We start from the raw sequence: 27968 nt of genomic DNA, 5'->3' as shown, positions 1-27968 counted from the left end.
TTGTTTTCATACATGATAGGCACTGTCAAAAATACTTTGTTTTTATTCTTTAACTGGAACAAAGCATTGTGTTCAAATGAAGGGAAAAAAAAATCACAGTAAAAACTTAGTAAAGTAACAGCCTTAAAGAACCTACAAACAGCACACTTGGGATGGAAAAAGTTTTAACAACCAAAAAAAAATCAATTATCTTCAAAATATTATTTGACAGAATACAATCAAATTCACTGGTTAACAACAATTCATAGAATTTTTCAATGTTTTTCTTGAGAAGCAAACAGTTCACTGTTACAGTGTTTCAAATGACCAAACAATGCTGCTTCAGTTTTTTAAGAAGGCCACTGGTATATCCATTTGATTGCAAAGGATGTTCCACCACTGTTGGAAAAATCCGCTCCCAAGAAGTATATGTCATATCTCACAACTCATCTTTTCCCAAGTCGTCAAGTTCTACATCACTGAGATCAATATCATCTTCAATGGGAAGCTGTGAAATAATAAATGGGATCTTACTGAATGGCAAATTAATACTTTAGAATCAAATCTAAGCAATGTGGGATGTTTAAAGAGAATCTAAATGCATTTCCTTATTTCAGATTATAAGTATTTAACCTATATTACACCCCATATTTTCTGATCCTTTTATCTCATCCCTTAAGCTATCTCCTTTTAATCCTCATAAGTGACTAAATAGAGCAGTAAATTAAATATTACAAAAAGACCAACAAAATAAGACTTAAAAGAATTGAACTATTATCATGGAGTTTCTTGATATATTTCTGCTTCAGTCTTGGAGTAATAACATATTTATACACACAACTCAAAAATAACTATTTGTTAATTAAAAGATGAGGCAATGGCCAAAGCCATAATATTATTCCCTGTTCATAGTTTATAAAATCTCAACTGGAAAAACCAACAGTTAGATGGTTTATTCTCAGTTTAGTGACGAGAAAACTGAAGTACTAAACTTGCCCATAAAAAAAATGTCAATAGGAGAGGTCGGAGAATCTGAAATTGGGTCCTCATCAAAAAAATAAAATAAATCAAGATTCTGGAGGGGATAAATGTTGAGTGATGGAGCTAATAATAAAAATTCAAATAGCATATAATTTTTTATCAAAGCTTTTATCTTCAAAATATGCATAGATAACCGACCCTTGTAAAACTTTGTGTTCCAAATTTCCCCCTCCTTTTCTCCCCCCTTTTTTAAACATGTTAAAATAATGTGAATTTTAAGAAAACAGCTTCTTCAATTATGAAATGTCTAGTAACTACTACTACTTTGCAGAATTGTTGGATCAAATGAGATATTTGTAAAATGCTTAGCATACATAGTGCCTAGTATAGAGTAGGCATTATATAAATACTTACCTCACCATCTTTGCCATCCCAAGGGGCTACTGTGTTTATTTTAGGGAAAATACCACCACCTACTGGTGCTGTGGAGCCCCGACCAACAGAAAGCTCCCTGAAAAACAAAAGTAAAAGGAAAACTATTTGATTAAAATACATATTTGGTGAGTTAAGCAAAATGTGACTTCAACATTCAAGTCAATTTCCCTGATTACATTAAAGATAATTATAAATCAGTAACAAATACAAAAACGTCCCATTTCTTTTTATCATTTAAAATAGCATAACTCCAGATATTTGATCTTTTCATTATTTTAATTTACCTGCAAATATACCTTTAAAATAATGGTCTCAAAATATTTTGGAATGGCAGAACCCACAAGGATAGGTTGAAGCAATTTTCTAGCTTAGAAGGTCAGCAGGCAAGGTCTGTTGCTCCAGAATTGCAGCAGTCTGGCCTAAGCTGCACCAGCACATACCTGGCCTAGCAAACCCAGGAGTAGGCTTTGGGAGCCAATGAATTAGCAATGGCAACAGTCGCTTCTGGAGCCCTCAGCCCAGATGATTAAGGGGGTTGAGACAAGAGGTCAGAAGATTACAGGTTTTTCCCCTGGCACATAAGGCAGAAATATGCTACAAGGCCCCCAAGGATCTAGGTCATAGGCCACAGCAATAACCCAATATCTGACAAAAAGTTTATTTCTCAGTAATTTATCTGATAAGAGATAATGGGATTGGGACCTACCTCTTACAGGGCTCTTTAAAATGTTTCTTTCTTAGATGAGCTTATTATTACAAAGCTATTACCAATCTTTTTGGTTTTAGGATCTCTAGGTTTGGTTTTAACTACAAGGACTTCTAGAAGAGTTTTTGGGATGTCCCAGAGACTCTGAAGAGGTTTGTGGATATATCTTCCCCCGCCGCCCCCCCCACCAAGGTCAAATTTTATGCTACTAGAGGCTTCTAACTAGTCAACACCTAACTTCCCTACAAAAAGCACAAAACTTTACATTCAAATTTCACAAGCCAATTTCTATATATTGCTGTCTCCTACATGCTAATGAAATCAGACATCAATCTCTTATTCTTATTAGGCAAATCTGAGGGAACTAAAAAAATGTTATTGGATGCTTTTAAAGGGATTTTAGAGATTACCTAAAATAACTCAAAAATCAAGAAGTTGATGTTTCTTCCATATGCACTAAAGTAGCTTTGTTTTATACTCTGTGAACTTGGTTTTTCTGCAAACAAAAACTAGATTATTTATGGCATTTTAGTCCCATAGGAACTAAGTTATAAATCTGAAATGTTAGAAACAGAAATGTAGGGGGCAGCAAGGTGGGGCAGTGGATAGAGCACCAGCCCTGAATTCAGGAGGACCCGAGTTCAAATCTGGTGTCAGACACTTAATACTTCCTAGCTGTGTGACCCTGGCCAAGTCACTTAACCCCAGCGGGGGGGGGGGGGGGGGGAGGAAGAGAAATAAACAGAAATGTAAAGTACATTTTAAAAGAGAGAAATAAAAACATGTTTATGTTTTCCAAGCAATTTTCTGAACAGTAAAAAGGTTCCCAGGGATATACCATTGAAAAGAAAGCTCTTTTGTGATGCACTATTTAACTAAGTGATGGGATAGAACTAGATCTGTGATTTTTTTCAGTGCAAAGAGCACCCAGATGAGGTGTTCCAGGTTGACATTAATGATTTGCTCAGAATGACATGTATTAGAAGGTACATATTGGAGGTAGGATTGTCTCAATGCCAGCTATCTGTCCTAGTATGCTACATGGTTTATCTTGATTACTGAATGAAAACTAAATAAAATTTCCATGTCTATTTCTATATTCAATTTAAATTTTAATTTATCTTTGAATATTCATTTTTTATATGCTTGTCTGAAAACACTCCACATTACTCTATTAATACACTCAGATGTGGAATGAATTCAATTATTCACTCTTGGTTTAAGCAGAACTCGCTAAGATCTTGCTTTTGATTTCTTATGACTATTACTAAAGCTGTCTCGCTAGGTGCTTTGATTTTCTTTAGAAAGAGGAATGAGTTAGGGAGAAGGTATAACTGAGAAGCAGAGGCAGAATTTTATGGAAAGCTACTTCCCTGTTGACTGTTGAGTTAGGACATGGGTATTTTTCTTAAAATGAGGGATAAGGCCAAACTGCAGTATAGTAGGGAAGGCATGGTTATGAGCAGAGGAACAAGAACGGAAAAATTAGCAAACTTTTAAACTACTAGAGTGGCTTCATTATGCTATTTGAAGTACTATGAATTCCCTGGTTAGACACACCCACATTCAAATAATTGGAGTCCAAAGTCAAGTACAGAAGAATCTTGACTAGCCAGCTCTAGCTCTTCTAGGTTTCTGGTTCCTAATAACTTTGTTTATGGTGAAAAACATCTTTAATAAAACAAACAAACAAAAATAAAATAAAAACAAAGCCTGTTGCTAAGGTAGAAACAAAAAGGCTGGGAACTCTTGACAATGAAGAGATTTAATATGAAGCACAAACCACTATTATTAGTGTAATTAATAATGTGGCCAGACACTGTACTAATAAGCAACTTAAGAAATATCTTTCATGAGCCTAACATCAAGGTAGACACTACGATATCCCTTTTATAGTGGAGGAAACTCAGGCAAATAGGCCCAAGTTCACACAGCTATTAAGTACATGAGATTGGATTTGAATTTAGATCTATTAACTCCCAAACCTCCTACACAGGTACTTCTCCCTATCCTTTATTCCCCATCTTACCTGAGAAATTCATTGATTCCCTGCTCACTGAAAGACCCTTTCAAAAGAGCAAATTTCATTTTCCGTGTGTTGACAGCTGCCATTGCAGGGTACCCAAAACCTCCAATTCCCAGTGCAGTCTCAAGCTCATGCTGAGCTCCAGCTTCTGTCCACAGCCATCTAGAAAAGAATATTTTTATAATTTCTTAGGGCATTCTTTATATTAACAACTGGTCACAAATTAAGAATAAGACTGGTTATTTCTCCATTCACAAAATATTTTCACATACAAAAGAAGAGATAAAATATGGTATATGCAAAGATAAATATAGGATGTATCCAAAACTGAGAAAATGAGAAAAGATCTCTTGAAGGAAGTATCACTTGAACTGAGCCTTGAAGCAAAGAAGGGATTCCCCAGAGGCAGAGGCATGTAGGCTGGATTGTGGCAAACCAGAGATGTAAGACAGAATGTCATTTATGGGGAACAGCAAGTGGGACAGTTTTCTGAAGTATAGTGTTTGAACAGGAATAATATATAGCATACACTAATAAATGCTAAAGACAGACTGTGCAGGGCTTTAAATGCTATTTCATTTAGTAACATGGCACATATTAAGCATGACAATTTGGCAGCTTTAGTAAGTGTTTTGGAAAGAGAATGGACACAAGTTAGGAGATTATTGAAATCGTATAGGCAAGAGGTGATTAATGCAGGGTGGAGGGTGGAAAGGGATAAGTAGTAAGAAGGCAATGGCGCTAAGGATTAAAATTAGTATAAAAAGTTCAACTGAATAGCTAAGGGTCAAAAATGAGTGCAATACAGGGATAAGGTGAAAGGGGACTAACTGTAGGGAAAGTGAATAGGTTTTGGGGAGGAGAAGGAAAGGCCCAAGAGCTCCCATAACAAAAGTATTTTCAATGGGTTGCAAAGTGTCCTTATAATTTCAATTTTCTTTTGGTGGACAGTATTTTTTTCAACTACCTTAAGAATCAGTATTCCCATTTTCTTTGCCTTAGGGGGGAAAATATGTATATATAAAAAAACCACTATCAAAATGTGAACTTTAGACTAAGAAAATTCAAATCCAGAGTTATGCTTTGTATTATCTGTATGATTTTAGATGAATTTGCTCATTTATAATATATAAAGATGTTATGAAGGTTGAAGTGAGAAATTCAGCAAATGATTGATTATGGGGGCAAGTTGAGGATGTCATTTAGTTTGGGAGCCTGGGAAAATGGTGGTGTGCCCTTAATGATAAAGGGAAATTAGCAATGGGAATGAGAAAAGATAATGAGTTCAATTAAAGATGCTGATAAAACATTTAAGACATCAATAAGACAACTAGATTTCTATTAGGTAGTTGGAAATGAGACCACAGATTAGGAGAGGGGTTAGAATTAGAGAAATTCATCTGAAAATCATCAGCACAAAAATGACAATTGAATCCATGGGAGCTGAGATCACCAAGTAAAAAAATACAGAGGAAGAAGAGATCAAGACAGAGCCTTGCGAGATACAAGTTAGATGTGATTTTGATGAATATACAGGAAAAGAGACTGAAAAGGAACAATTGAAGAGGTTAAGAGAACTAGGACCTAGAAGCATCATGAGAACTTTACAGAATATATTATGAAGAAGCTGAATCACAATATCAAAGGCTGCAGAGAAGTCAAGAATGAAGAATGAGCAAAGGACCTTAGATCTGGCAATTAAGAGAGATCATTTGCTAACTTTGGAAAGCAATTTTCAGTTGAATGACAAAACTGGCAGTGAATGAAGAATGTTAGAGTGAGAAGAAAGATATTTATTATAGATAGTTTTCCCAAGGAGAATAACCAGGAAAATGAAAAGATAGAGGATTGCATCTATACACAAATGATGTTACTATTTATTACCTCATAAGGTACAGGGTTAAAAGAAATATACTTTGTAGAACTTAAAGATGAGCTATTTCTGTATAATGGAAAATGGATTCTTTTGAATCACAAAAATTCTTCAGTCTTAATGAGAAATAAGCAATTTTCATATTCCTAAACTCATTTTATTAATGAAAACTTGAAGCTAAAAATATCTAATTAATTTGCTGTTAGTAACAAACCTATTAAAGGTCAGGACTAGGCCTTAATCCTCATCTTTTAATGACTTTAAACTTAGAACTTTCTTCACTATGAAATTTTGCCTCTTTCTAGAGATCAAAGTAGCAACAAGACAAGATTTTAATCCATAAAGCTTGCTAGCTCACGAATATCTATAGAATGTAAGATCTATGATCTTCTTTAACAATTTGTCATTCAGTATTATTGTTCTGTAAGAAATGACCAAGAGAATGATTTCAGAAAGGCCTGGAGAGACTTATATGAACTGATGCTGAGTGAAATGAGCAGGACCAAGAGATCATTATATACTTCAACAATAATACTATATGACGATCAATTCTCTTCAACAATGAGATGAACCAAATCAGTTCCAATAGAGCAGTAATGAACTGAACCAGCTACATCCAGCGAAAGAACTCTGGGAGATGACTATGAACCACTACATAGAATTCCCAATCCCTCTATTTTTGTCCACATTTTTTATTTCCTTCACAGGCTAATTGTACACCATCTCAAAGTCCTATTTTTTTTTGTACTGCAAAACAACTGTTTGGACATGTATACATATATTGTATTTAATTTATACTTTAACATATTTAACATGTATTGGTCAACCTGCCATCTGGGGGGGAGAGAGGGAAGGAGAGGAAAAATTGGAACAAAAGATTTGGCAATTGTCAATGCTGTCAAATTACCCATGCATACATCTGGTAAATAAAAACTAAAATTAAAATAAATTTAAAACAAAACAATTTATCATTCAGGCAAGAGATTCTTCCTTAAGCCCAATTAACCCCCCTCAACATTTAACTCTTCTACTTAATGGGCATATTGTTTTCTATCTCTTACTCAACACTCTATTGCCAACCAACACCACTACTACCTCCTTAGAATTAGGAATTGAGGACAATCTCACAACTACCGTATGTTTTGTGTTAATCTATTCATAACTTAAAAACCACATTACCCGAAGGCCACTGGACATCACTGGCTTTTTCATCTGTATATTCCTAAGAGCATTTAATGGGAATGTGCACTTTTATTTATTTACTTTTTGAAGATTTATTCTGTACCCTGCACCTCTGATGAAGCTATTAATCATTTAGTAGTGGAGAGAGGAGGCATCCTTGATTCACTCCTGTATTTAATTGTAAAGGTTCTAATGTATCCTAATAAAATATGCACTTTTTAAAGAAAGATATGTAACACTAAGAGAAGCAATAACAAGTTCTTAACTATTTTGGATAATTAATGAGAAAACTAAGTTCATTAGTCCTATTCTTTCTGAAATGTGAAGATTGATCAATAACTTACCCCCACAATTTCTTTTTGTATTTCTCTGCCAATTTTAGTAGAACTTCTAAGTAAGAATTTCTGCCTGCTGCACCTGTTTTAGATAGATAAAATTTTAATTATAGAGGGAACAATTATTCTCCCTCTTTTAAGAGCTATTTATAAGATTAATTTAGTATTAGAAGAAAAACTGATGGAGAATGGGTTTCTTTTTCTCTTACCAGTATCAAGAATATGAGGCAACACAGCAACTACACAGAGTTGGTGATCTTCACATGTTTTCTTTGCTACTGCTTCATCAATAATCTGTGAATAATAATATGGAAGCCAGCAGTTAAGAATTAGGGAACTGCAATATAAACAGCCAAGAAAATTAAAATAAAAATTCAGTGTTCTGAATTTCATAAAATCATTCAAAAAAAGGAAATCCATCATTTATGCCATTAGATTGTTAAATTCTTTTGCCAAATATCACTTTAAGGAATGTATCTAACAAAGATGCTCATACAAAACCCAATAAAGTACATTTAAGATCTTTAGATACATTCTTGCTCATCAATTATTTTAGTGCAAAAAAATAAAATGAAGTACTCAAGAAAACTGTGTACTTAAAAGCAGTCAAATACTGCTGTTTGTCAAAAAGACCAGTTTAGAATAAAAAGGGAAACAACCCAAGAGCATTTACTTCAGTTTCAAAATCTCTACATACCAATTTGGAAATTAATTTTTTTTCCATTTTGGTATTAAAAGTACTTTGTATGCTAACTTCCTTCAACATCTCAATTTGCTAGGCAAATATCTGAGAGTCAGGCACTATGCTAAGTGAAAAACACAATAGTCTTTGCCTTTAATAAGATATTCTATGGACATAGAGAAATATAAAATTCAGTCAATGATGAAGTAATTTCAAAGGGTATGAGGAAGCAGTAACAACTGAAATAAATCAAAAAAAGTTTCATGTAGGAGGGTGATACTTTGTAATTTGAAGGAAACTTAGGATTCCATGAGACAGAGTTGGCAGAGAGTGTTCTAGGTATAAAGGCACAATCTGTACCAGCCCAGGAGAAATAAATGTCATGGATGGCAAGCAGCAAGTAGACTAGTTTGGTTAGAACATAATTATGCCTTAGAAGAAGTAATAAAAAAAATCATTTTGGAAAAACCACCTTGGGAGCCAATAAAGCTTTTTGAACATGAGAGTGGCATAATCACTGAAGATTTGGAGATCAATTGGGAGGCTACTCCCAACAGCTCAGAAAAAAAATGTCATGTGGACCTGACCTTGGCTAGCAGATGTGACTTAAGAGGCAGAGAGATATAATATATATAGCATCAACAAGATTTGTCAAATAACTGAAAATAGGGAAAGGAAAGTGCCAAATTGAGGAGATTGGTTACTTGCACAATGAGAGAATATAGTGACAACTTCAATAGAAATAGTAAAGTTAGTATGAAATATTCTGTATTAATAAACTGAAATAAAAGTTTAAAAAAAAAAGTGATATACCTCAAGGAGTTCAGGTGGTGGGGCATTATCAGAAAATAAATCTAGAGCTCGGGAAACTATGTCAGATCTTGTCCTCCCACCATTGTAATCCATAGGTGGTTCTCCTTTCTGGAAAATCTTGATTGTGGGAAATCCTCCAATCTATAATAAAATGTAGAACATTTATTTTTTAATCAGAGTAAGACAGAAGAATTCTTTTCACCATTTCAAAAACTGCTGTGTAACTTGCTAAAAGAAAACAAACACATTTTGCCTTTACTTTCTATCTATATCTAAATATCAAAAATACCAATGTATTACAAGTCTCATACTGCTTGATTCAGCTTAATTTTGTTGTTTTCTTCAGTCTGACTTCCCTTTAGGCTCAACCCAAGCCTTTTTTCCTTTGGAATTTTCAATAACTGAATAAGTCAATTAAATGTGCAACATGTTATTAAAACTAAAAGATCCTTAAAATACAGCTACTGATTTGAAGCATCTGCACACTCACATACAGAAGTTGGGAAATGGGAGAGTGGTAAAGTAGGACAACAAAATACACATTAATTTCTAAGAAGAAATCAAAGATGATCACACTCACCAATATTTTCCCCAAATCTTAATGTTAATTAAAACCTACTTGGGTATTTGGATCTTAATAAGGAAAATAGCACTTTCCATGAGAATTTCACTTCTTCAATTAAAGTCAGACATAAACAAATCTTAAAATATTTGTACCAGATGTAATTCAAAGTACTTTATCTTCTGTACATATATGTATTACTTACTATATGCTTTCTATTATCCAAAACCTGACCTGATTTTTTTGTGAGTTTCAGGACTTCTATGCTGCCAGTTAATTTTGCTGAAGCACCTACTGTTTCATCAATCTTCCCATCAAACTGTATATAGATGAGTTGAAAAGTAATAATGGTCCTAAGGCTGCTTGACATTTCAATATAATATATTGCAATCAGAAAAAATAGGAATACTGATTAACCATTATCACACAGCCCAAATTTCCCCAAATATTTTCATTTAGATAAATATTTGATTCTATTCTTATCCTCAGTAAGTTTCATCTATCTTTGAGCTTCTCACTTTTAGCTAAAGAACAGTGATTTACTCTAGCACTACACATTAATTAGTAAAGATCATTAAAACCTAGCTCCAGATTTTTCTGTTTCCTTTGGTAATTCATGTATTTTCTAAGAAATCCCAGTGGCTACAGATATGGAAAGTACTGGGTCACTTCCTAAAACTGCTCATTGCAGAGAACAGGGAAGAAAGAGAGAAGTGTTGAACTTCTGGGAGAGATGATTGTTTTAAGGAGGCAAATTATATTGCCTACCCCCTAGATACTTAAATCCAGCAAAATCTAGATGTCCACATAAAAGTGAATAATGGTCAAGAAAGCCACTGAGAAATGGCAGTAATGTCTTCAATTCCACAACTGCACATTATATGCATTAAAAAAAAAAAAAAAAAAAAAAAAAAATCAGCCAAGGAAAGAAGCCCTTGCTAATAATATCAGATAAGGATTAGTGTATAGTGTCTGAAGACAGCCAATGCTGAAGGCTCTTTTGAGAAAGTTTCCAGGCTAACAGAAAAACCTCAGTTTGGCCCAAGATGGGTCTCAGACAGGAGAAGGTAATGACTGATATGGGGTACTAAAGTCCAATTTCTCAGCACTCTGAAGATACCTGAGGTATCAGAGAGAAAACAACAACAACAACAATAATAACAAAAAGACAAATCTGGAGAGTTTTGCAAAAGAAGGAATAACTTAAGCTAAGACTCAAAGAAATTTCTACAAGGACTACATGAAATGAAGCAAAAGATGAGAAGAAAGAAAGGAAAGTCCTTGGAAAGAACATAGTTTAGAAAAGAACATGATTAAGTCTGACCTAAGTAAAAGATTCTCTGAAAACTAAAGAGATGATATAGAAGTCAATGATTCCATGAGAGTATGAAATAATTAAGACAAAATTAATATTGGGGGGGGGGGAAAGGTTAATAATGACATCTATGGAAACTGTCCTGGAAAACAGAATGGAAGGAGAGATCATTTAACAGGTGCTTAACTTCCTAAATACCAAGATTTAAAAGAAAAATGCTAACAAATTCAAGCTCAAAGTGATGTTACCCCATAAACATTATTCCTGGAGTACACAAAAGATAACTTTTTCTTACAGAATATTAACTGAAAACTGGTTCCAATCTCTTTCTCCTCCCTCCTATGCCCTGATATCTCCCCCTCAAATTCTTAACTAGATAAACTTGTTTCCAGAACTAATTTAGCTAGGGGTAGAGCAGGAAAAAGTCAATTAAAAGGAACGATTGGCTACTTGATAGAGAGAAATAGGGGAAAGGAAAGGAAAGGAGATAGGAACAAATTTTCAGTTAATATTCTGTAAGAAAAAAGCATATCTTTTGTAAACTCTGGGAATAATGTTTATAATATATACTCACTTTGATTTTTGGGGTGATAGAGAAAAATTATATATTGTGATTTTGGTCAAAAGTCACTCGATCTGTCTGAATCATCTTTTTGGGGGAGAGGGGAAAAAGAAAATTGGGGTTAAGTGACTTGCTCAGGATCATAGAGGTAGGACCAATTACATATTCTCCTGACTCCAGGGCTGCTACTGACTGCACCATTTCGTTGCCCACGTGCTCTGCTTCTCTTCCCACCCTCCCACTAAGCTCCCTCCATTTTTCTTAATGTACACGATGAAATGGTTAGATTCAATGGGAATCTGGTGACTATCTAGAGTAATGATAATGGTTCAATATTAAGTTGGACTGAGTCATCAGTGGAGTGCCCCAGGGATTTGTGCTTGATTGGTCCTGTGGTATATAAATTTTTATTAGTTAGCTGTAAGGAAAGAAGAAAGCATTTATTAAATGCATACTATGTACCAGGCACTGTGCTAAGCATTTTACAGATACCATCTTATTTGATTCTCACAGCCCTGTGAGATGCTTTTATATTATTGTCATTTTGCAATTTAGGAAAACTGAGGAAAGCAGAAGTTATTTGCCCAGGATCACGCAGCTAAAGGATGACGTGAGAGATCTTCTTGATTCCAGACCCAACACTTTATGCATTGTGCCAGAAAAACACTTGCAGTTTGTTGGACAAGCTTAATAAGGTTTTGTTGGTCAAACAAAACTAATGAAGCATGGCTCCCAGGAAGAAGGCAAAAATCTTTTATCAGACTCTATCCCAGTCAAATCACATACAGAATGCTGAATTCAATTCTGGACAACATAAGCCGAAAAATTTAAAAATTAAAAAAATTCTTCATGTCACAATCAGGTTCCTCTTTACTCAAGCAAAGGCTAGATGACTTGTTGGGGATGCTGTAGAAGGGATTCTTATAAATCCCCCTCCCATTCTGAAATTCACTAATTCTGTGTGTGGAGATAAGGCACAAGGAAGTTGATGGGGCCCTGAACTTCAAGTGCTATAGACTAAAGATGGGTTCCCCTGGGACCAATTACTGGTACAAAAGCAACATAACAGGTGAGAATATTGGAAACAAAAATCTCCCAGTCTGCAGGAAAGGAGTATTTATAGGAATAAATATTCCAATATAATCAGTGACTTTGTGATTTATTGACATGAATATCCCTTCCAATAATACAGATTAACCAACTCATTCAACTCTTGTACACATCTTTCCACAAATTAAACATGGGGCCTTCACCCAACTTGCTGAAAGGCCCAATATTCTAGTACAGTAGTAGCAAAATAGTGATGTAAAAACTAAAGTTATCGGTGAAGATTTACTTAAAAACAAACAAAAATTACCTTTGAAAATATTTTCTGCAAATACGCTACATAAAAAGTGACACTAGAAGAAAACCAAATGAAAGTAACTAGAATTAAAAGTTACAACACTTGGATTTCAAATCTCAGCTCTTATTAGCTGGGGACACCATGCATCTGGGCTTCAATTCCTTTACTCTTTAAAGATTTGAACTAGATGATTTTTAAGGTCTTTTCTAACTCTTAATATTTAATGATTTAAAATATACTTACCCCATATCGGCTAGTCAATGCCTGATTTACTGTAGCATCTACAGCAGCTAGCTTCACTTTTCCTTTTGTCTGTTCTTTTACTTCTGTGGCTGCAGCTGCCCATTCTGGCTCTAAGCTATAAAAATAAAATATCTTTAGATTACACCTCATCTTCAATGATTAGCAATAATATTTCCTTTTATATTCTCTCTCTCTTTTTTTTTTAAACACACACACACACACAAAATAAAAAACTCATTAAATGTATTTTTTTTCAAGCTCCATATTCCATAAACATATGCCATGCCATTCCCTATATACCTCAGATCCATTTTGCTGGCTAAATATTTGAAAGTCTGACAATAGACTGAATCATCTACCACTATAGTTATGAAACAAACAAAAAAAAAAAGATTGAAAAACAATCATCTAACTTACTTTTTGCAGTGTCCACACCAAGGGGCATAAAATTCTACCAACCAAACATCATCACTGTCAAGCACATTTTTATCAAAAGTGTCATCTGTGAGTTCAATCACATCCTTCTTTCCTGAACCTTCACTTCGACCCTGTAATTAAAATACATGCAAACCTTAGTTAAAGCTTGGGAATAAGATTTGGGGTAATGAATTCCAATAGACTTGGGATGAAGAGAACCATCTGCATCTATTAAGAGGACTATGGAAACTGAATATAGTTTACAATATAATATCTTCATCTTTTTTGTTGCTTTCTCATCTTATTTTTATTACGTAGCATGATAAATATGGAAATATGTTTTGCAAGGGTCAATGCTGAAAAATTACCCATGCATATGTTTTGTAAATAAAAAGCTATAATAAAAATAAATAAATTTTAAAAAAGAAAGAAATAGGCACTGTGTCAGTTTCAATGGTTTGTGATGGAAGAGAGGGAACTGAGTATATATCACAACATAGTATTTTCACTTTTTTTGCATTTGCTTGCATTTTGTTTACTTTCTCTCATTTTTTCCCCTTTTTGATCTGATTTTTCTTGTGCAGCATGATATTTGGGGAAATATGTATAGAAGAACTAAACATGTTTAACATATTGGATTACTTATCTTGTAGGGGAGGAGATGGGAAGAAATTTAGAACACAAGATTTTGTAAGGGTGAATGTTGAAAATATCCATGTATATGTATATATATTGAAATAAAAAACTTTAATTAATTAGATAGCAAGTAATGAGCAATAAGGAATTTAAAAAAAAAAAAAAAAAGGACCTGGATGAAGTGATGCAAAATGAAATGACGGGGAAAAAAGTTAACAATGATCACAAAAATGTGTATGAAACAAACAAATGAAATTAAAAGTTTTGAACACTTATTTTGACTGATCTTGGACTCAGAGATAAGGAAACGTACTCCATCTCTGATGGAGGGATGGGAGACTGGATATGGAATACTGAATGTTATTAAATATATGACATATAGTATTGCTAAATTTGTAAAGTATTAACAAGAGAAGAGTTAGAAAATTATTTTTGCAAGAGTGTCAATGCGAGTAGTGTTTTTTGTTTGTTGTTATATGGGAAAATTTACAAGGAATGAAGGGTTGGTTTAGTGAAGGAGGAGAAGAGCTATCTCTTAGTGACTGATGTAGAAACAAGATCCATAAAACTTTTTTTAAAAGTTACCAAAAATAACTAGAAAGTCTTACAGAACTATATCCACCACTTCTTCCACCAAGGCGTTCCTTTACCAGTTGTCTTAAAGAATTAAGAGCAGCATCTACAATAGCTTCACCAGTTCTACCACCTAAAAGGAAAACAAATGGTTAATGTTTATGTGTCACATAAAAACAAGCAGGAATCCTGACAACTCAAAAATTGACTAGTTGCAAGTCACTAACTTGCTCTGGAATATAAAAAGTACAGATAGTTGAAATAAAAAACTTTAATTAATTAGATAGCAAGTAATGAGCAATAAGGAATTAAAAATCCTGATTATTCAGTGCTAAAATGATGCACTGCTTTGTTTTTTTGGGGAGGCAGTCTTTAGTCTATAGTTTTAATAGTGACAGCTACTTGCCAATTAGGGAAGGGCATGGAGGAAGGGGGGAGGAATGGAACACAAAGTTTTACAACAAGGGCCAATGCTGAAGAATTGTCCAAGCATGTTTTGGAGAAAAAAAAAAAAAAAAAAAAGTGATAGCAAAAGCATGTGCATTTAAGATGATAATTACTTTAAGATGCAGTCAATCAAAACATAATCCAAAAAATGAGAAATACTTATATGATAAAAGAATATTTGCTAATGTTATAAGATAGAGTATTAAAATTCTCTAGCACTTCTAGAGATTGCTATCTTAACCCTTTTCAAACAATATATAGAAAAGAATAGGTAATTTAGTCTAGGAGAAAAAGAATTGGAAAATTATACAATAATTATAAAATAATACAATGAATTCAATACAATGAAAAGTAGATCCCTGAATACTCCATATTTTTTATATAAACCATTCTTCTTCATAGGTGTTAAAAGGGGATTACTATTACAGGCATTGCCATAAGAAAAGTCCTACTCTATTCCTTACGATCTAATCCAGCTTTAACTGAAATTCTTTGATAGTTAAAATAGAGACTATATTCAGGTATGAGTTCTAATCTGCTAGACTGATATACTGTTACAGAAGCAGCATGTATTAGGAGAGGAACATTAATAACAGAAAATTATAGTCTAGCAATACAGTTCTGAAATTCTAAAGATTACCATGTCATTATTCTCTCCTTTTTCAATTTTTAAAGATGTGGAACAGAAATTTTAATCAGTCCATTCTGCCTCTATTGTCAGAACTTTAATACACATCAATATTAACTTTTTAAGAAGAAAATGATTACATAAAACTCTAGCAATATTCAATGGAAAAGTACTGATGTCCTTTTAAATAAGACTTGCCTTAATGGATTGTAGAATAAACTTTAATTCATTTAGACTGTAATTCACTTAAGAACTTACCTTAAAGAGTAAGAATGATGACCATTATAAAGATAACTTTTAGCTAAAACTAATGTTTTAAAAACTAAAAATAAAAGTGTGCAGAAGTCTACAAAGCAGGAATCCATAATGGAACAAAACAGATAAAACATACTTTCCCAGATATTCCTAATTAAACAACTAAGAGAAAAGAGTAATCAGTTCCTATTATTGTAAATCTTTTGAATCCAAGATTCAAAGTAATGTACTAAAAGCATAATAGATTTGTTTCAAAAGGCTGACTGGATTACTAATATACAATAAAAGGATATGCTACTTAAAAAATACTTTTTTTAACTGTTAAGAGGATATAGATCATCTTCACATATATTTAGTGTAGAGAATGTTTGAGATTCTGCTCAGCTAATCTACCAGTCAGGTGATCAGGCAGGTAATCAATTTGTAGTCAGGAAAGGGCCCTGAGCAGCCTAATTTTTGATATAAACCTTGTTTTCAGAAATTGACTTTTTAAAAACACTATCAACTGAAATCCCCAAAAAGAGCTATTTTTAAAAATGAGATTAGACAAGGTTGAAGCAAAAGTTTCACTAAATCTTTGACACAGAAGGAACCATAACAAAATATTTATTCCAAATTCCTTATATTTAAAAAAGAGGGAATTGATAGCACTTAGTAAGAACCTAACAAGACTCCATCAAGTTATTAGAAAATCTAGCATTACAACATCTTTCTTGTTTCATAAACTACTATTAGTTCAATCAATGCTGTGCATATTTCCTACCCTTCCCAATTCCTTTTCTGAAAACAAATGCTTTTTTCAACAATAATACGAATTAGTTTCCCCTGTTTTATGTGATTTTATATTTTTAGCTAATTTTTCTAAAGTAGAAAAATTTCAAGACGCTAAATTCTTAAAGCTTAGTTTGTTCTGACAAAACAAAAATTATAAATAAAAATAATAATTCTATCTACTTGCATTGTCTTTTTGTAAAAAGTGCTAAAAAAATGTATTTTTTCCCTGCCCTTTCAAAAGAAAAAAAATAATAACAAGATAGGAGAAAGAGCATTTAAATAATAGAATCAAAGACTATAAACAGGCAGTTTCAAAAACTTTATAACATTTTATTTTCCCAGTGATCAAGCATTGATTTTTTCCTCCTAATTTTCCCCACGCCTTGAGACCATGACCTCACTGGAGATAAATAGAAAAATGAGGACAAATACATACCATTAAGCAACAAATTCCCATAAAAGTCATGTCCCCAAACAGACAAGACAAAGTACCATCTCCTTCAAGGGGATTGGGGATCCGGGATCCTACATATCCCTATAGAAGTTATTAGTTCTCTTTCCACATCAATTACCTTGTGTGTGTTTGGTGCACATTTGTTTCTAGTCAACAGAACACAAGTTCTTAAAAGGCAGGAAATATTTCAATTCTCAATTGTGTATTTCTGACAGAACGTAGGCACTTAATGTATATATGCATATTTTAGATCTGTGTGGGTGTCTAAACTATAAACTAAAAATCTTTGAAATGAGCTATCTTTTTATTCATATTCTATTCCTTCTATCCCCAGTAGGGGGAAGAACAAGGTTGTCATAAATTAGTAGAGGGACACAAATATCTTACATACAATATGACAAAAATAGTAAAAAAAAGCGGGAAGCACTCAGGAATCTGAATGCCATGGATTTTTTTGTGATGATGTATTAGTTATCTGAAATCTGGTTTCAGATTTCAAACAAAGAAATACAACAAAGCCATAAGAAAGGGAGAAGTAGGAAAGTAAATTCTTACCTTGATAATCTTCTGGTCTATTTTTGTTGGAGCTAAAGATTTTAATAGTAGGGAATCCTTGGACTCCATATTGTCCACCTAAAGACTGATGTTTATCTGCATCAACTGCACCAACTTTCACTATATCCTGTTGAAATTCAAATAAAAATTACTTTGTATTCACTTCATAAAGACCTGCTTTTTTTTTTTTTTCTTGGTTTCCTAGATCAGGCAACATGATTTCATTATTTTATCCAAAACCGAATATTTTTCATATAAGTTTCAGAACTGCTTAAATAAAAAAGTTTAAAAACAACTTGTGATATTAGGGTTTTAATGGAAGCAAAATTTTGATGCAGAATTAGTAATAAGTAGGTTGTAAGGTAATAGAAAATGGATAAATTAACAATAATTAAAGGTAGAATGGAAAACAAAATTAATTCCTAAGGATTCCACATGTGCTTGAGATTTCAATAAATTCAAATTGTACTATTCAAACCAAATTTATATGGGTGAAACTTACTTTTAATGCAGTAGCTGCTTTCTTCCATTCTGGTGCTAACCTTTGGCAATGACCACACCTTTATGGGGGGAGAAACAGGGTAGAAGGATAGAAAAATCACACAATTAGATTAGTTTAATCTCTACTTATAATCATAGAAACAAAGATTTTAAAAAACTTGTTTAACATTTCAATAAGAAAAATGCTAAATTCTATCTAAATGATTTGAATAAACATCAAAGAACTAGAAATCTGACCAGCAGAGCTGAAACTCCATCTAGCTCAGGCTGATGTTTTACAAGTGGTAGATTTTGGGTAGGGGGGAGGAGTGAGATTAAACTTTAATAAAAAAAATTAGTTCACATTAGTCAAAGTATTTTAAACAGAAAAATGATATGGAATATTTACTTAGTAACATAAGTAATAATTTTAGAAGTTACGAATTTAAAAATCAAACCTCAGCCTGGAAATATAACATAAGGTCTGAATCACCTGTGTTTTTCAATCTTAATCTTTTAGTTATTTGCAATCACTGTTGCAAAAACATAGAAAGTAATACTTTATTGATGGACACTGAGCAAAACACTAATCTAAAATTTCAAATATCCAAAGATATCTTGGGATGAGGCTTTTATGTACTGACAAATGTACTTTTTCTATACAAATTTAATCACAATAGGAGTCAGACTTTTACAAAATTATATGTGATTCATATAAACACCTTTGTCCAAATAGGATCACATTACCTTTTAGCTGTTAGATTATCTGTCATCTGTGCACATCAAGATGTTATTTTATGTGTGGTTTATATAAAGAGCAAGCCCTTTAATTGGATAGTTATTCAATCTCTATTAACATATGCTTGTTAGCAAAATGGTAAATTATTTTAACAATAGTATTATAAAAGCAGCTTGGCAAAATGGTTCAAAACTTAGTCTTTAGAACCTTTGTATAAATCCCATCCCACAAACTTAACCTTAGTGAATCTGGGTAAATCTCTTAACTTTTATTTGCTTCCAGCCCTAAGACTTATACAGTCATAAATAATTCCATGAAGGAATTTCCTATACAAACAGTTCCTTTAAAAGTGAAATCATAGAGCTTCTCTATATTTGTGTATTAGTGGGTAATCCATGTACATTATAAATAATTATTAACCATGTTGTTTTAATTCTTTAAATAAAATCCCTTCTCATGAAAGTATTTAAACTGATATTTAATAAGAAAACATTTGCACAAATGGCTTTATCCAGTTAATCTATAGCTAAAAATTTTAATAACAGAAACCAGTAAACAAATTAATCATCCTACCAAATTTTTAATTATACAAGTTCATTTAGAAAAGTAATTTTTAATGCTTCCATTGATTAATAGTCAAAATTTGGAATTTTATTTTACTTTTAAATTCACTGACATTTACTTTAAAGATTCCTTTACAAAATACATCCCACCCCTCAAAAAACATAGTATTACATTTAAATAGACTATGTGATTGGTGTTAGGACAAGGTTGTTGTGTTTTTTTTTTCCCCCCCATATAGACTGAAGATTTCTTAATGCAGTACACTCCTTGATAAGGAAATTCCCACTATTGCAGGTCAGCAACTGCCCCCAATTTAGAAAATTACCTGGGGATAATGCAAAGTTAAAGGATTTGCTTATGGCTGCATAACATATATAAAAAATGGAATTTTAATACAGGTCTTTCTAACTCCGAAGTTAGTTCTCTATCCACTAAGCTGCTGAGAATAAACTTTTAATTAAATGTTTTCTATGACTCTCTTCATGAGATTTTTTTGTTCTGGGTAACTCACCATTTTTAAACTAAAATAAAAAGTTCAAGTCCCAGTTACTTTCATCTTACACAAACCACTTATTATATTGAATAAAATAAGCAACTAGAAAATATATTTTAGTGAACAATTTTCTTAAGGAAAATTTAAAAATAATTACTAATTCTGTTTTTTCATAAACATTAGGGCATAATGAATGCAGTTAGCATGATTTAATTTTTATTCAACAAAGTTCTCAGTTCTGTATGTACCATCACAATTATCTTCCTCTATAAAACATTAATTTTTACTACTTTTTCTCTGGAATGCTCCCCAATATTTTTTTGGAAGGCAATTGGGGTTAGGTCATTTGCTCAGGGTCACACACAGCTAGTAAGTATTGTCTGAGGCCTAACTTGAACTCAGGTTCTCCTGACTTCAGAGCTGGTACTCTTATCAGTTGGGTCATCTAGCTACCCCCTTTTCTCCAATAACTTTAACCATTTAAGTATTTCCCTCATTATCTTCCACTAGCCTCTCTTTAGGTAAGCAATCATAACACCAACATCAATTTTCTTAAGTTTATAGCAATACTTTGATATCAAAGTGATTACAACACTTACCATGGAGCATAGAATTCTATAAGCCACACACTGTTACTTTGAATAACTTCACGGTTGAAATTGGAGGGAGTAAGTTCTATGACATCATCACCAGAGGAATATAGGCCTTTCACACCCAAAAAGAAGGCACAGCTTATTAGTCCTAGAACAAAAACACAATCATACCATCAGAGGGATTAGTCTTCTCATCTCATCTCACAATCCCTATCCCTCCACCCAATGTGGCTCCATATAGTTAGAAAAGTCCTGCTTGTTTATTTCTAGAACATCACTTGCAAGGAATTTTCATGAACATTGCAAATGGTAATAAACTTTATAGCTACATTATAGTTTAAATGGGTTCCTAATGGCTCTTTTGGGGATCTAACACGACATCACCATTTGTAACAATCTCTATAGCAAAAAGACTTGGATGATAAACTAGCTTCAAAGCCCTTGTATGTCATACATATTCAGAAGTTAAGGTGTCATTTTTGAATAATTTAATTTGTTTTTATATGTTATCTCATATCATCCAAATAAGATGAGAAAATCAAAGGCCAGAAAGGTTGTGACACTGAATAGTTGGAAAAGCCAAGTTAAAAATCCAGGTCTTCCAGCCCCTGCCTTCAGAATGAGCAAGTGAATAGTACAAATGTAAAGAGAAAACGTGTAATAAAGATAATGGTAACACCACCACCTAGCATTCTTAAGGGCTTTTAAGTTTGCAAAGTATTTTCACAAATTATCATTTTTCCCTAACAACTCTGGGAGGTAGTTGCTATTATCCCCATTTTACAGATGAGGAAAATCAGACAGAGGTTGATTTGCCCAGACAAAGCAAGTGTCTGAGGCTAAATCTGACACAAGACTATCTATCCTGTTCCTTCCACTCCTTTAATAACACTCACTCCCTAGCTTAAAATGCCCTCATTCCATTTTTCTCAACAAAAACATTAAGATGCAATACTAGGCATTAGTAGTATGAAGACGTAAAGTCTGTCTTCTAGATGCTTGCACGAATATGCATAATATAAAGAAAACACCAAAGAACTTGGGGGAGGGGGAAGGAGAGAAATCAAGGAAATCTTCAATGAAGGAAGCATCGGTTGAGACTAGAAAGAATTCTGAACAGAAATGAAGTAGCAATGTATTATTCCAGCTACAGGAATGAACTGAGAATGAATAGATGCTAAAAGAGACTGAGTGTAGAATTAGAATAATAACTAATTTGCCAGTTTTGACCGGAATGCAGAGCAAGTAAAGGGTAATAATATATATATATAAAATAATCCTGGAAAGATGGATGGGGCCAGATATTAGATCAGCCTTAAACACTATAAAGTGAGACATTTCTATTTCATCCTGTGAATATTGTTAAATTTTGAACAGGAGAAGTGAAAGAAATATTGTCAGTTGTGCAGAAAACAGATTGGAGAGGGAAGACTACAAACATGAAGACAAATAGGATAGTATGATAGCTGAAGCCAATTCTGATAAAAATTTGAATTCTGGGAGTCAGAGAAGGGAAACTGATGCAATTGAGAGATAAGATTGTGGAGGTAAAATCAAAAAGACTTATTTGACAATGTGGTAATCAGAAATCAAATTGTGAGAACGAGTTAAGAATAATTCTTGAAAACTATGAATATAGGTGACTAGAAGAATAATGGTATCTTCAAGAAAAACGGGTGAGTTTAGGTGGAAGGAAAATGAGTTCTGCTTTAGACAACCTGAGATAACTATAGGACAAACCTAGAGAGAAATATCTGATAAATCAGTTGAAGACCTATGTCTGGAATCCAACACAACGATTAGTAACAGTTATGTAGATTTGAATGAAAGTCATAAAAATTATCTGAGAGAAGAGAAGATGGTGACTGAGGAAACTGATCTTTAGAAGGCAAGAGATGATCCCACAGAGGTATAGCCAGATAGGAAGAGAGCCAAAGAAAAATGTTATAAAAGGGTTAGTCAACAATATATAAAAGCTCCAGAGAGGTCAGGTCAGAATGATTAAGGATTTAAAGGCCATCAGATTAATTAAAAAAAATTATTTCATTAGAGTGGTGGAATCAGAAATCAGATTAGTAGGGATTGAAGACGAAATGAGGAAGTGGAGATAGAGCTAATAATTCTATGGCTTTGGTAATAAAAGGGAAATATATAGGATTAACTTGAAGAAATGTTAACTGAAGGATTTTAAAGAATGAAGTAAATCTGGACATGTACATTGGCAGCAGAAAAGAGATGGCAAATTAAAGATGATAAATGATCCACAGGATAAATTCTTGGAAATGGGAACTAGGTCCAGAGGGAGAGGGTTGGACCTTCTTTCTTCAAGGCAGGAATAGAAATAGGTAAAGATGTAGAAAAGGTTTTGAGGTAGGAAAAAGGAAAAATTAAGCTCATAGAATGTGGTTCATATTTCCTTAATAAAGATATCTTCTTTTAGTTCAACTCAAAGGACATTTCTTCATGAAACCTGTTTTTCATCTCTTCAAAGCACTTGTACTGTGATCTACCCAACTACGCTGTTTCCCAAAGACTAATATGTAATATTTATCATCTAGAACCGTGCATACAACCTTCAGAAGCCTGATGTTTACTAAGCCAATGCCTGCATTAGCTTAGAGCTGCTTCCTCTCAAATCATCCCCGAAATATATCAAGCTCCTGAGATAAATATATGTCAAAGCAAGATGTGCTTTATATATAAACCTCTTTGGACTTCTGTTCTATTTTCAAGCTAGATATAAGCTTAATCATCTACTCTGTGGATTAGAAGCCCTGGTGACATAGCCCCCCCATTCAAAGAATATCTCTAGGCTTAAGCAGGTGTTAGAAACCTGAGGGTCCCCTCATGGCTCTAAGCCTCAGTAGTACAAACCTACAATGCATAGAATAATAGTCTTTTGAAGATACTTTGCATTCCAGCCTGTAAATACTTTCAGGAAAACAGCCGTTTTAATACTTAGATGGGATTTTACTGATTCCTCCTTCAAACAAGGTTCCCTATATTGGCCATGGTTGGGTTTTTTTTTTGTTGTTGTTGTTGTTTGTTTGTTTTGTTTTTTTTTTGGCTGAGGCCAAAACTGACTCTAGGATTATACAGCTAGGAAGTGTCTGAGGTAGGATTTTTGAACTCAAATCTTGACTCCGGGGCCAGCACCATTTCCACTGCACCATCTAGCTGCCCCAATGCCCTACATTCTTAACACATAATGGAGTTTACATTAACTTAAAGGTAATATGAAAAATATTAGAAACTACACAAGAAATTCTAGCCAAGAACATTGTCTGAAAGGAGGGCAGCTGAGAAGCTTATCTATATCTACTTAAACAAAAATTGAAATTTGTATCAGACTAAATAATGAGACCAGTAAGAAAAATAGCAAATGGCTTCTTCTGCTGCAGAACTATACAAAACTTTAGCCATAAGAACCACGGGCAACAGGAAAGGAGACCTCAAAAAAGCCAAGACCAGCAAAGATAAACAAGATGGTAGCCCTCTGCTGTAATCAGAAACATGGCAGCCAAGTAGTCTGTGTCTAGAGGTAGCAGCAATGATTGCCCCTTAACCCTGAAAGTCCCACAGGCAGGATGAGGACCCTGGAAGCTGAAGCAGTGTTAAAACCAAAGCAGTCCTGATGCTCAGTTTCCCAAGTTCTCTAGCATTTTGTTCTGAAATGCTACTAATACTAATGATCCTAAAGAGTCAATGCTATGACTCTCAAGACCCAAAGGGGAGAAATAAAGTGGAGGCAGAATCTGATGCTGGATCAAAATCTAAGTTAAGGAACTAAAAATGGAAACATGTTAAGATGTACAATAGTAGAGTTAATTGTAATAATGGCAAACATAAATTCAAAGGAAAAAAATGGATCTTCTACAAGGACTACGTAAATACGTAGAAAAAAGTAAAATAAAAGTTCTGGGGGGAAAGAACTGGAAAGAGAATAAATAGATTAGAAATTATTATCGTAAACCTTATCAAAGAAATGGATTCCCTAAAAACTAGAACAGACAGAAATTAATGACTCCACGACAGCCAAAAATATTAGGACAAAATCAGGACTGAAAAAAATTAAATGTGAGAAACTTCATATCAAAGACAACTAATAATTTGAGAATCATTAGATTTTTCTGAAAACAATGATAAAAAAAGTTTAATCACTGAATTTCAGTTAGTCATAAATTAAAAATGAGGAGAGTCAAAAGAAAAACTACTGCAAGACTCCAGAAAACAGTTCAAATCCTGAGCAACAGTCAAGATTATATCTTGAGTATTACAAAAACAAAAGATAGAAGCTTACAATCAAGAATAAATTGTCCTGTGAAGCTAAGTATAATTCTAAGTGGGGAAAAAAAATGTTGATCTTTAATGGAAAAGAGGGCGAAAAAACCAAAAAGTAACTTTATTGGAAAAGGCAATGTGATGGTAATGTTAACATTATTAAGAGAGGACGAGAAAATGGGAATAAGTACACCTTCAGCATTAATGTTTTCAAATGTAAATAAGTTAAATAAGAAGAGCGGTTATCTGGAAGTGGATTGATTCTGTAGTAAGGGTTTTAAAGGAGTAAGAATGGAGAATAAAAGGGATCACTAGTGAAGAAAGGAAGAAAAGGTGTGATTTGTCATTTCTCAAAATTGGAGAATATATAAAAATGATGCAAGAGAAGGCAACCATTAGAACCACTACACTCTTACCTGAAAAAGCAGTGAAGAAAGGTTGAACCCAGTTTGGTGTAAAAACACAAGGAAACAGTGGAGTTTAAAAAAAAAAAAAAAAAAAAAAAAAAAGGAAAAGGAAAAGACCAAGGAAATAGTAATAACAAACCAAACAAAACAATTTTTCACATTCTGAAGGTGCGGGTAAAATTGGGACAAGATCTAGAACCTAAGAGGATGTCCCATTAATGGCTGAACAAATGAGAAATGAATGCAATTCAATAGAGCATCCTGGGTATTATGAACCAACAGAGTTCAGATGTGCAGAACCATAAGAATAACGTAACTACAACAATGTTGTGAAGAACTGAAAAACTTTAATAAAAGTATTATCAATGCAAGGACTAACTATGGCTCCCCAGAGGATATGATTTAGTATGTTCTCCACTTCCAGAAAGAGGTGGTGCTGAAAGTGACAGCCACTGTATGATTCCTTTTGCTTAACCATAGTGAAGACAAAGGTCTGCCTTTTTCTTTTTTAATTAGGGAGCCAGGAATTTGGAAACTAGAGAGGGGAGTAGGCCACAAGCATTTTTTTTTTTTTTTTAAATAAAGGGAGATCTATCACAAATAATCCCACATAACCTCTATAAAAGCAACAATGACCAAACAGGCTAACTTCCAAATTGACCTGTACAATTTTAAAACTTATTTTTCACCTCTGTAGTCCACTGATGAATGCCATCAGCAATATTTCAACATATAAATGTTTAAAATCTAAGTAAGCACACGTTTTGGCACCTGCAATTTCCATTTCCCTACTGTATTCAAGGATGTCACTATGGTGCCTCAGGGAAGGGACAACTCCACATGACTAATAAAAGTGTGAATTTAAAAACCATCCACCTCTTCTTAGGAGATTCTCAAGAAAATCCATTAAATTAATACATAAATTATCCTCTTCAGTTGAATGGAAAGGGCATCAGACAGAATCAGCGGATCTGAGTTTAAATCCAGAATCAGTTTCTAAATAAATCACTGGGGTGACACTGGGCAAGTCACTTAACTATGCTGGGTCTCGGTAACTGTAAATGATGGAGTTGGTCTAGGATCTCTAGAAGGGACTTTATCAATCAATTCTTATGTATTACACAACCTAGGGATACAAAGAAAAAAAGCACCCCTCATTAAAATATAGACAGAATATCTATCCCTCAAGTTACGTTTCCTGGGAAACTCCGCCAGCCTTCACTTCAAAGCGGAATGGGCCTGGAGAGGTCGAGTCTCCATAGAGAGACTTCATTTTACACAACACAGGTATCTTTGAAGAACTGGTGTACCCCCAACCCTCTTACGTGCCCACAAAAATTAAGTGTAAATCAAACGAATTCTTATTCTATTATATTCTTCCAATAGGGCAAGAAGTCCGTAAATCCCCCTCCCGTACGTACCTAAGTGAGCCTATCACTTCTCCCTACACATAAAAAAAATTGTCAAGTCTTCCTTGACCCTGTCCCTAAATGGGTCAGAATATTGAGGATAAAACCGCATTGGGCCCGTCACATTAAAAGTGGATGAAATGTAACTAAGCTTTCACCACACCCACCCCTTCAATTCCCAGAGTGCCCAAAGTTTTGCCTGGGAAAGGCCCTGTGCAGCCATCATTTCCTCCCCCACAGGAAGAACTTCCTAGAGCAGGGTTCTTCATGAGCGAATCCCACCCCAGTTCGTACACACAAAGCATCTCCCATCCACCGGAATGTGGTCCCTCATCTGCTCGCAGACCCCCCTGCCCCGAAGCGGGAGCCGCCACTTTTCATGCCGCCTCCTTAAGCAGTTCTAACTCCTCACAACGGTCCTGGTGTTCTTCTCTGACCCCCCCCCCCCCCAGGTCCTCCAAAGTTAAGCCCACTAAGGCCCCTCCCCCACCGAGCACTGGTCCCAAAGTCCCACACTTTTTACTCCCTAACACAACTCCCAAGCGGCCCCCCACCGCACTGCCATCGAGACCGGAGCTCTTGCCTCTTCCGCCCCACCTCCGGGATCCCCCCATCCCAGCTCATCCTCACATGCTACACTTCCCCTCCTTCCCACCCACAGCGGTGTGGTCCAGGCGGTCAGGCCGGTCAGCCAGGCGCATTCCCGGACCAGAACCCACCCCCTCCTCTGGGCTCCCTCTAAGCGAACCGGGCCAGGCGGGCGGCCATTGCAGCCGCGGGGGGCGGAGGATGAAGCCGGCAGTCCGCACGCGCTTTCCCCCTTCCCACCCCCCCCATCGCTCTCCCACCGGTCGTCTCCGCGCGCGCGCGTGCCCGCCCGCCAGCCCTGCGCTTACCGAATCCTAGGCCGGTCATGTTGAGTAGCGCCCCGGGGGCACCGTTGCAATAAAAGCCGCCGCTGCAATACCAGCTCGCCCGCTCCCTCTGCCACCCGCCCGCTCTCTCGCCTCAGTACCCCCACAGGCCGGGCGAACCCCTCCCTCCACCCAGGAGGGGCGGGGAGGGAAGCGAGAGAGCAATAGCGGCAGGAGAGGGAGGGAGAGAAAACGCTCGCCAAGCCGTGGCCGCTCCTCATTGGTCCACGGGTTCTTAGCTTATTTAAATAGCCAATGGGAGTCGGCCGGGTAGAAAATCACATCTTTATAGACATGAGTGGGGGAGGGC

The 27968-nt window shown here is 34.8% G+C and overlaps 1 protein-coding gene across 2 annotated transcripts; it reads right to left on the bottom strand.

Annotated features, from left to right (window-relative positions):
• Positions 1–25: 25 nt before the first annotated feature.
• Positions 26–27870, bottom strand: PDIA6 (protein disulfide isomerase family A member 6). 2 transcript variants are annotated; one of them, XR_012486181.1, is made up of 13 exons: positions 27641–27870; positions 20654–20795; positions 18281–18338; positions 17779–17905; positions 14701–14798; positions 13457–13587; positions 13040–13154; positions 9013–9153; positions 7727–7811; positions 7527–7599; positions 4096–4289; positions 1375–1496; positions 26–487 (listed from the first exon to the last, which is right to left on the bottom strand). XR_012486181.1 is itself a non-coding variant. In XM_074288238.1 (13 exons), exons 1-13 carry the CDS (start codon positions 27657–27659, stop codon positions 419–421), a joined length of 1314 nt encoding a protein of 437 aa, XP_074144339.1. In that variant the 5' UTR covers positions 27660–27870; the 3' UTR covers positions 26–418. The 2 variants fall into 2 exon arrangements, 1 of the variants encoding a protein (XP_074144339.1); XM_074288238.1 differs by having other exon boundaries at positions 1375–1471; positions 4131–4289.
• Between the last annotated feature and the right edge of the window lie 98 nt (positions 27871–27968).

Source organism: Sminthopsis crassicaudata, chromosome 2 (genome assembly GCF_048593235.1).
Source record: "Sminthopsis crassicaudata isolate SCR6 chromosome 2, ASM4859323v1, whole genome shotgun sequence".
Lineage (NCBI taxonomy): Eukaryota > Metazoa > Chordata > Mammalia > Dasyuromorphia > Dasyuridae > Sminthopsis > Sminthopsis crassicaudata.
This window is presented reverse-complemented; position numbering and strand designations above follow the sequence as displayed.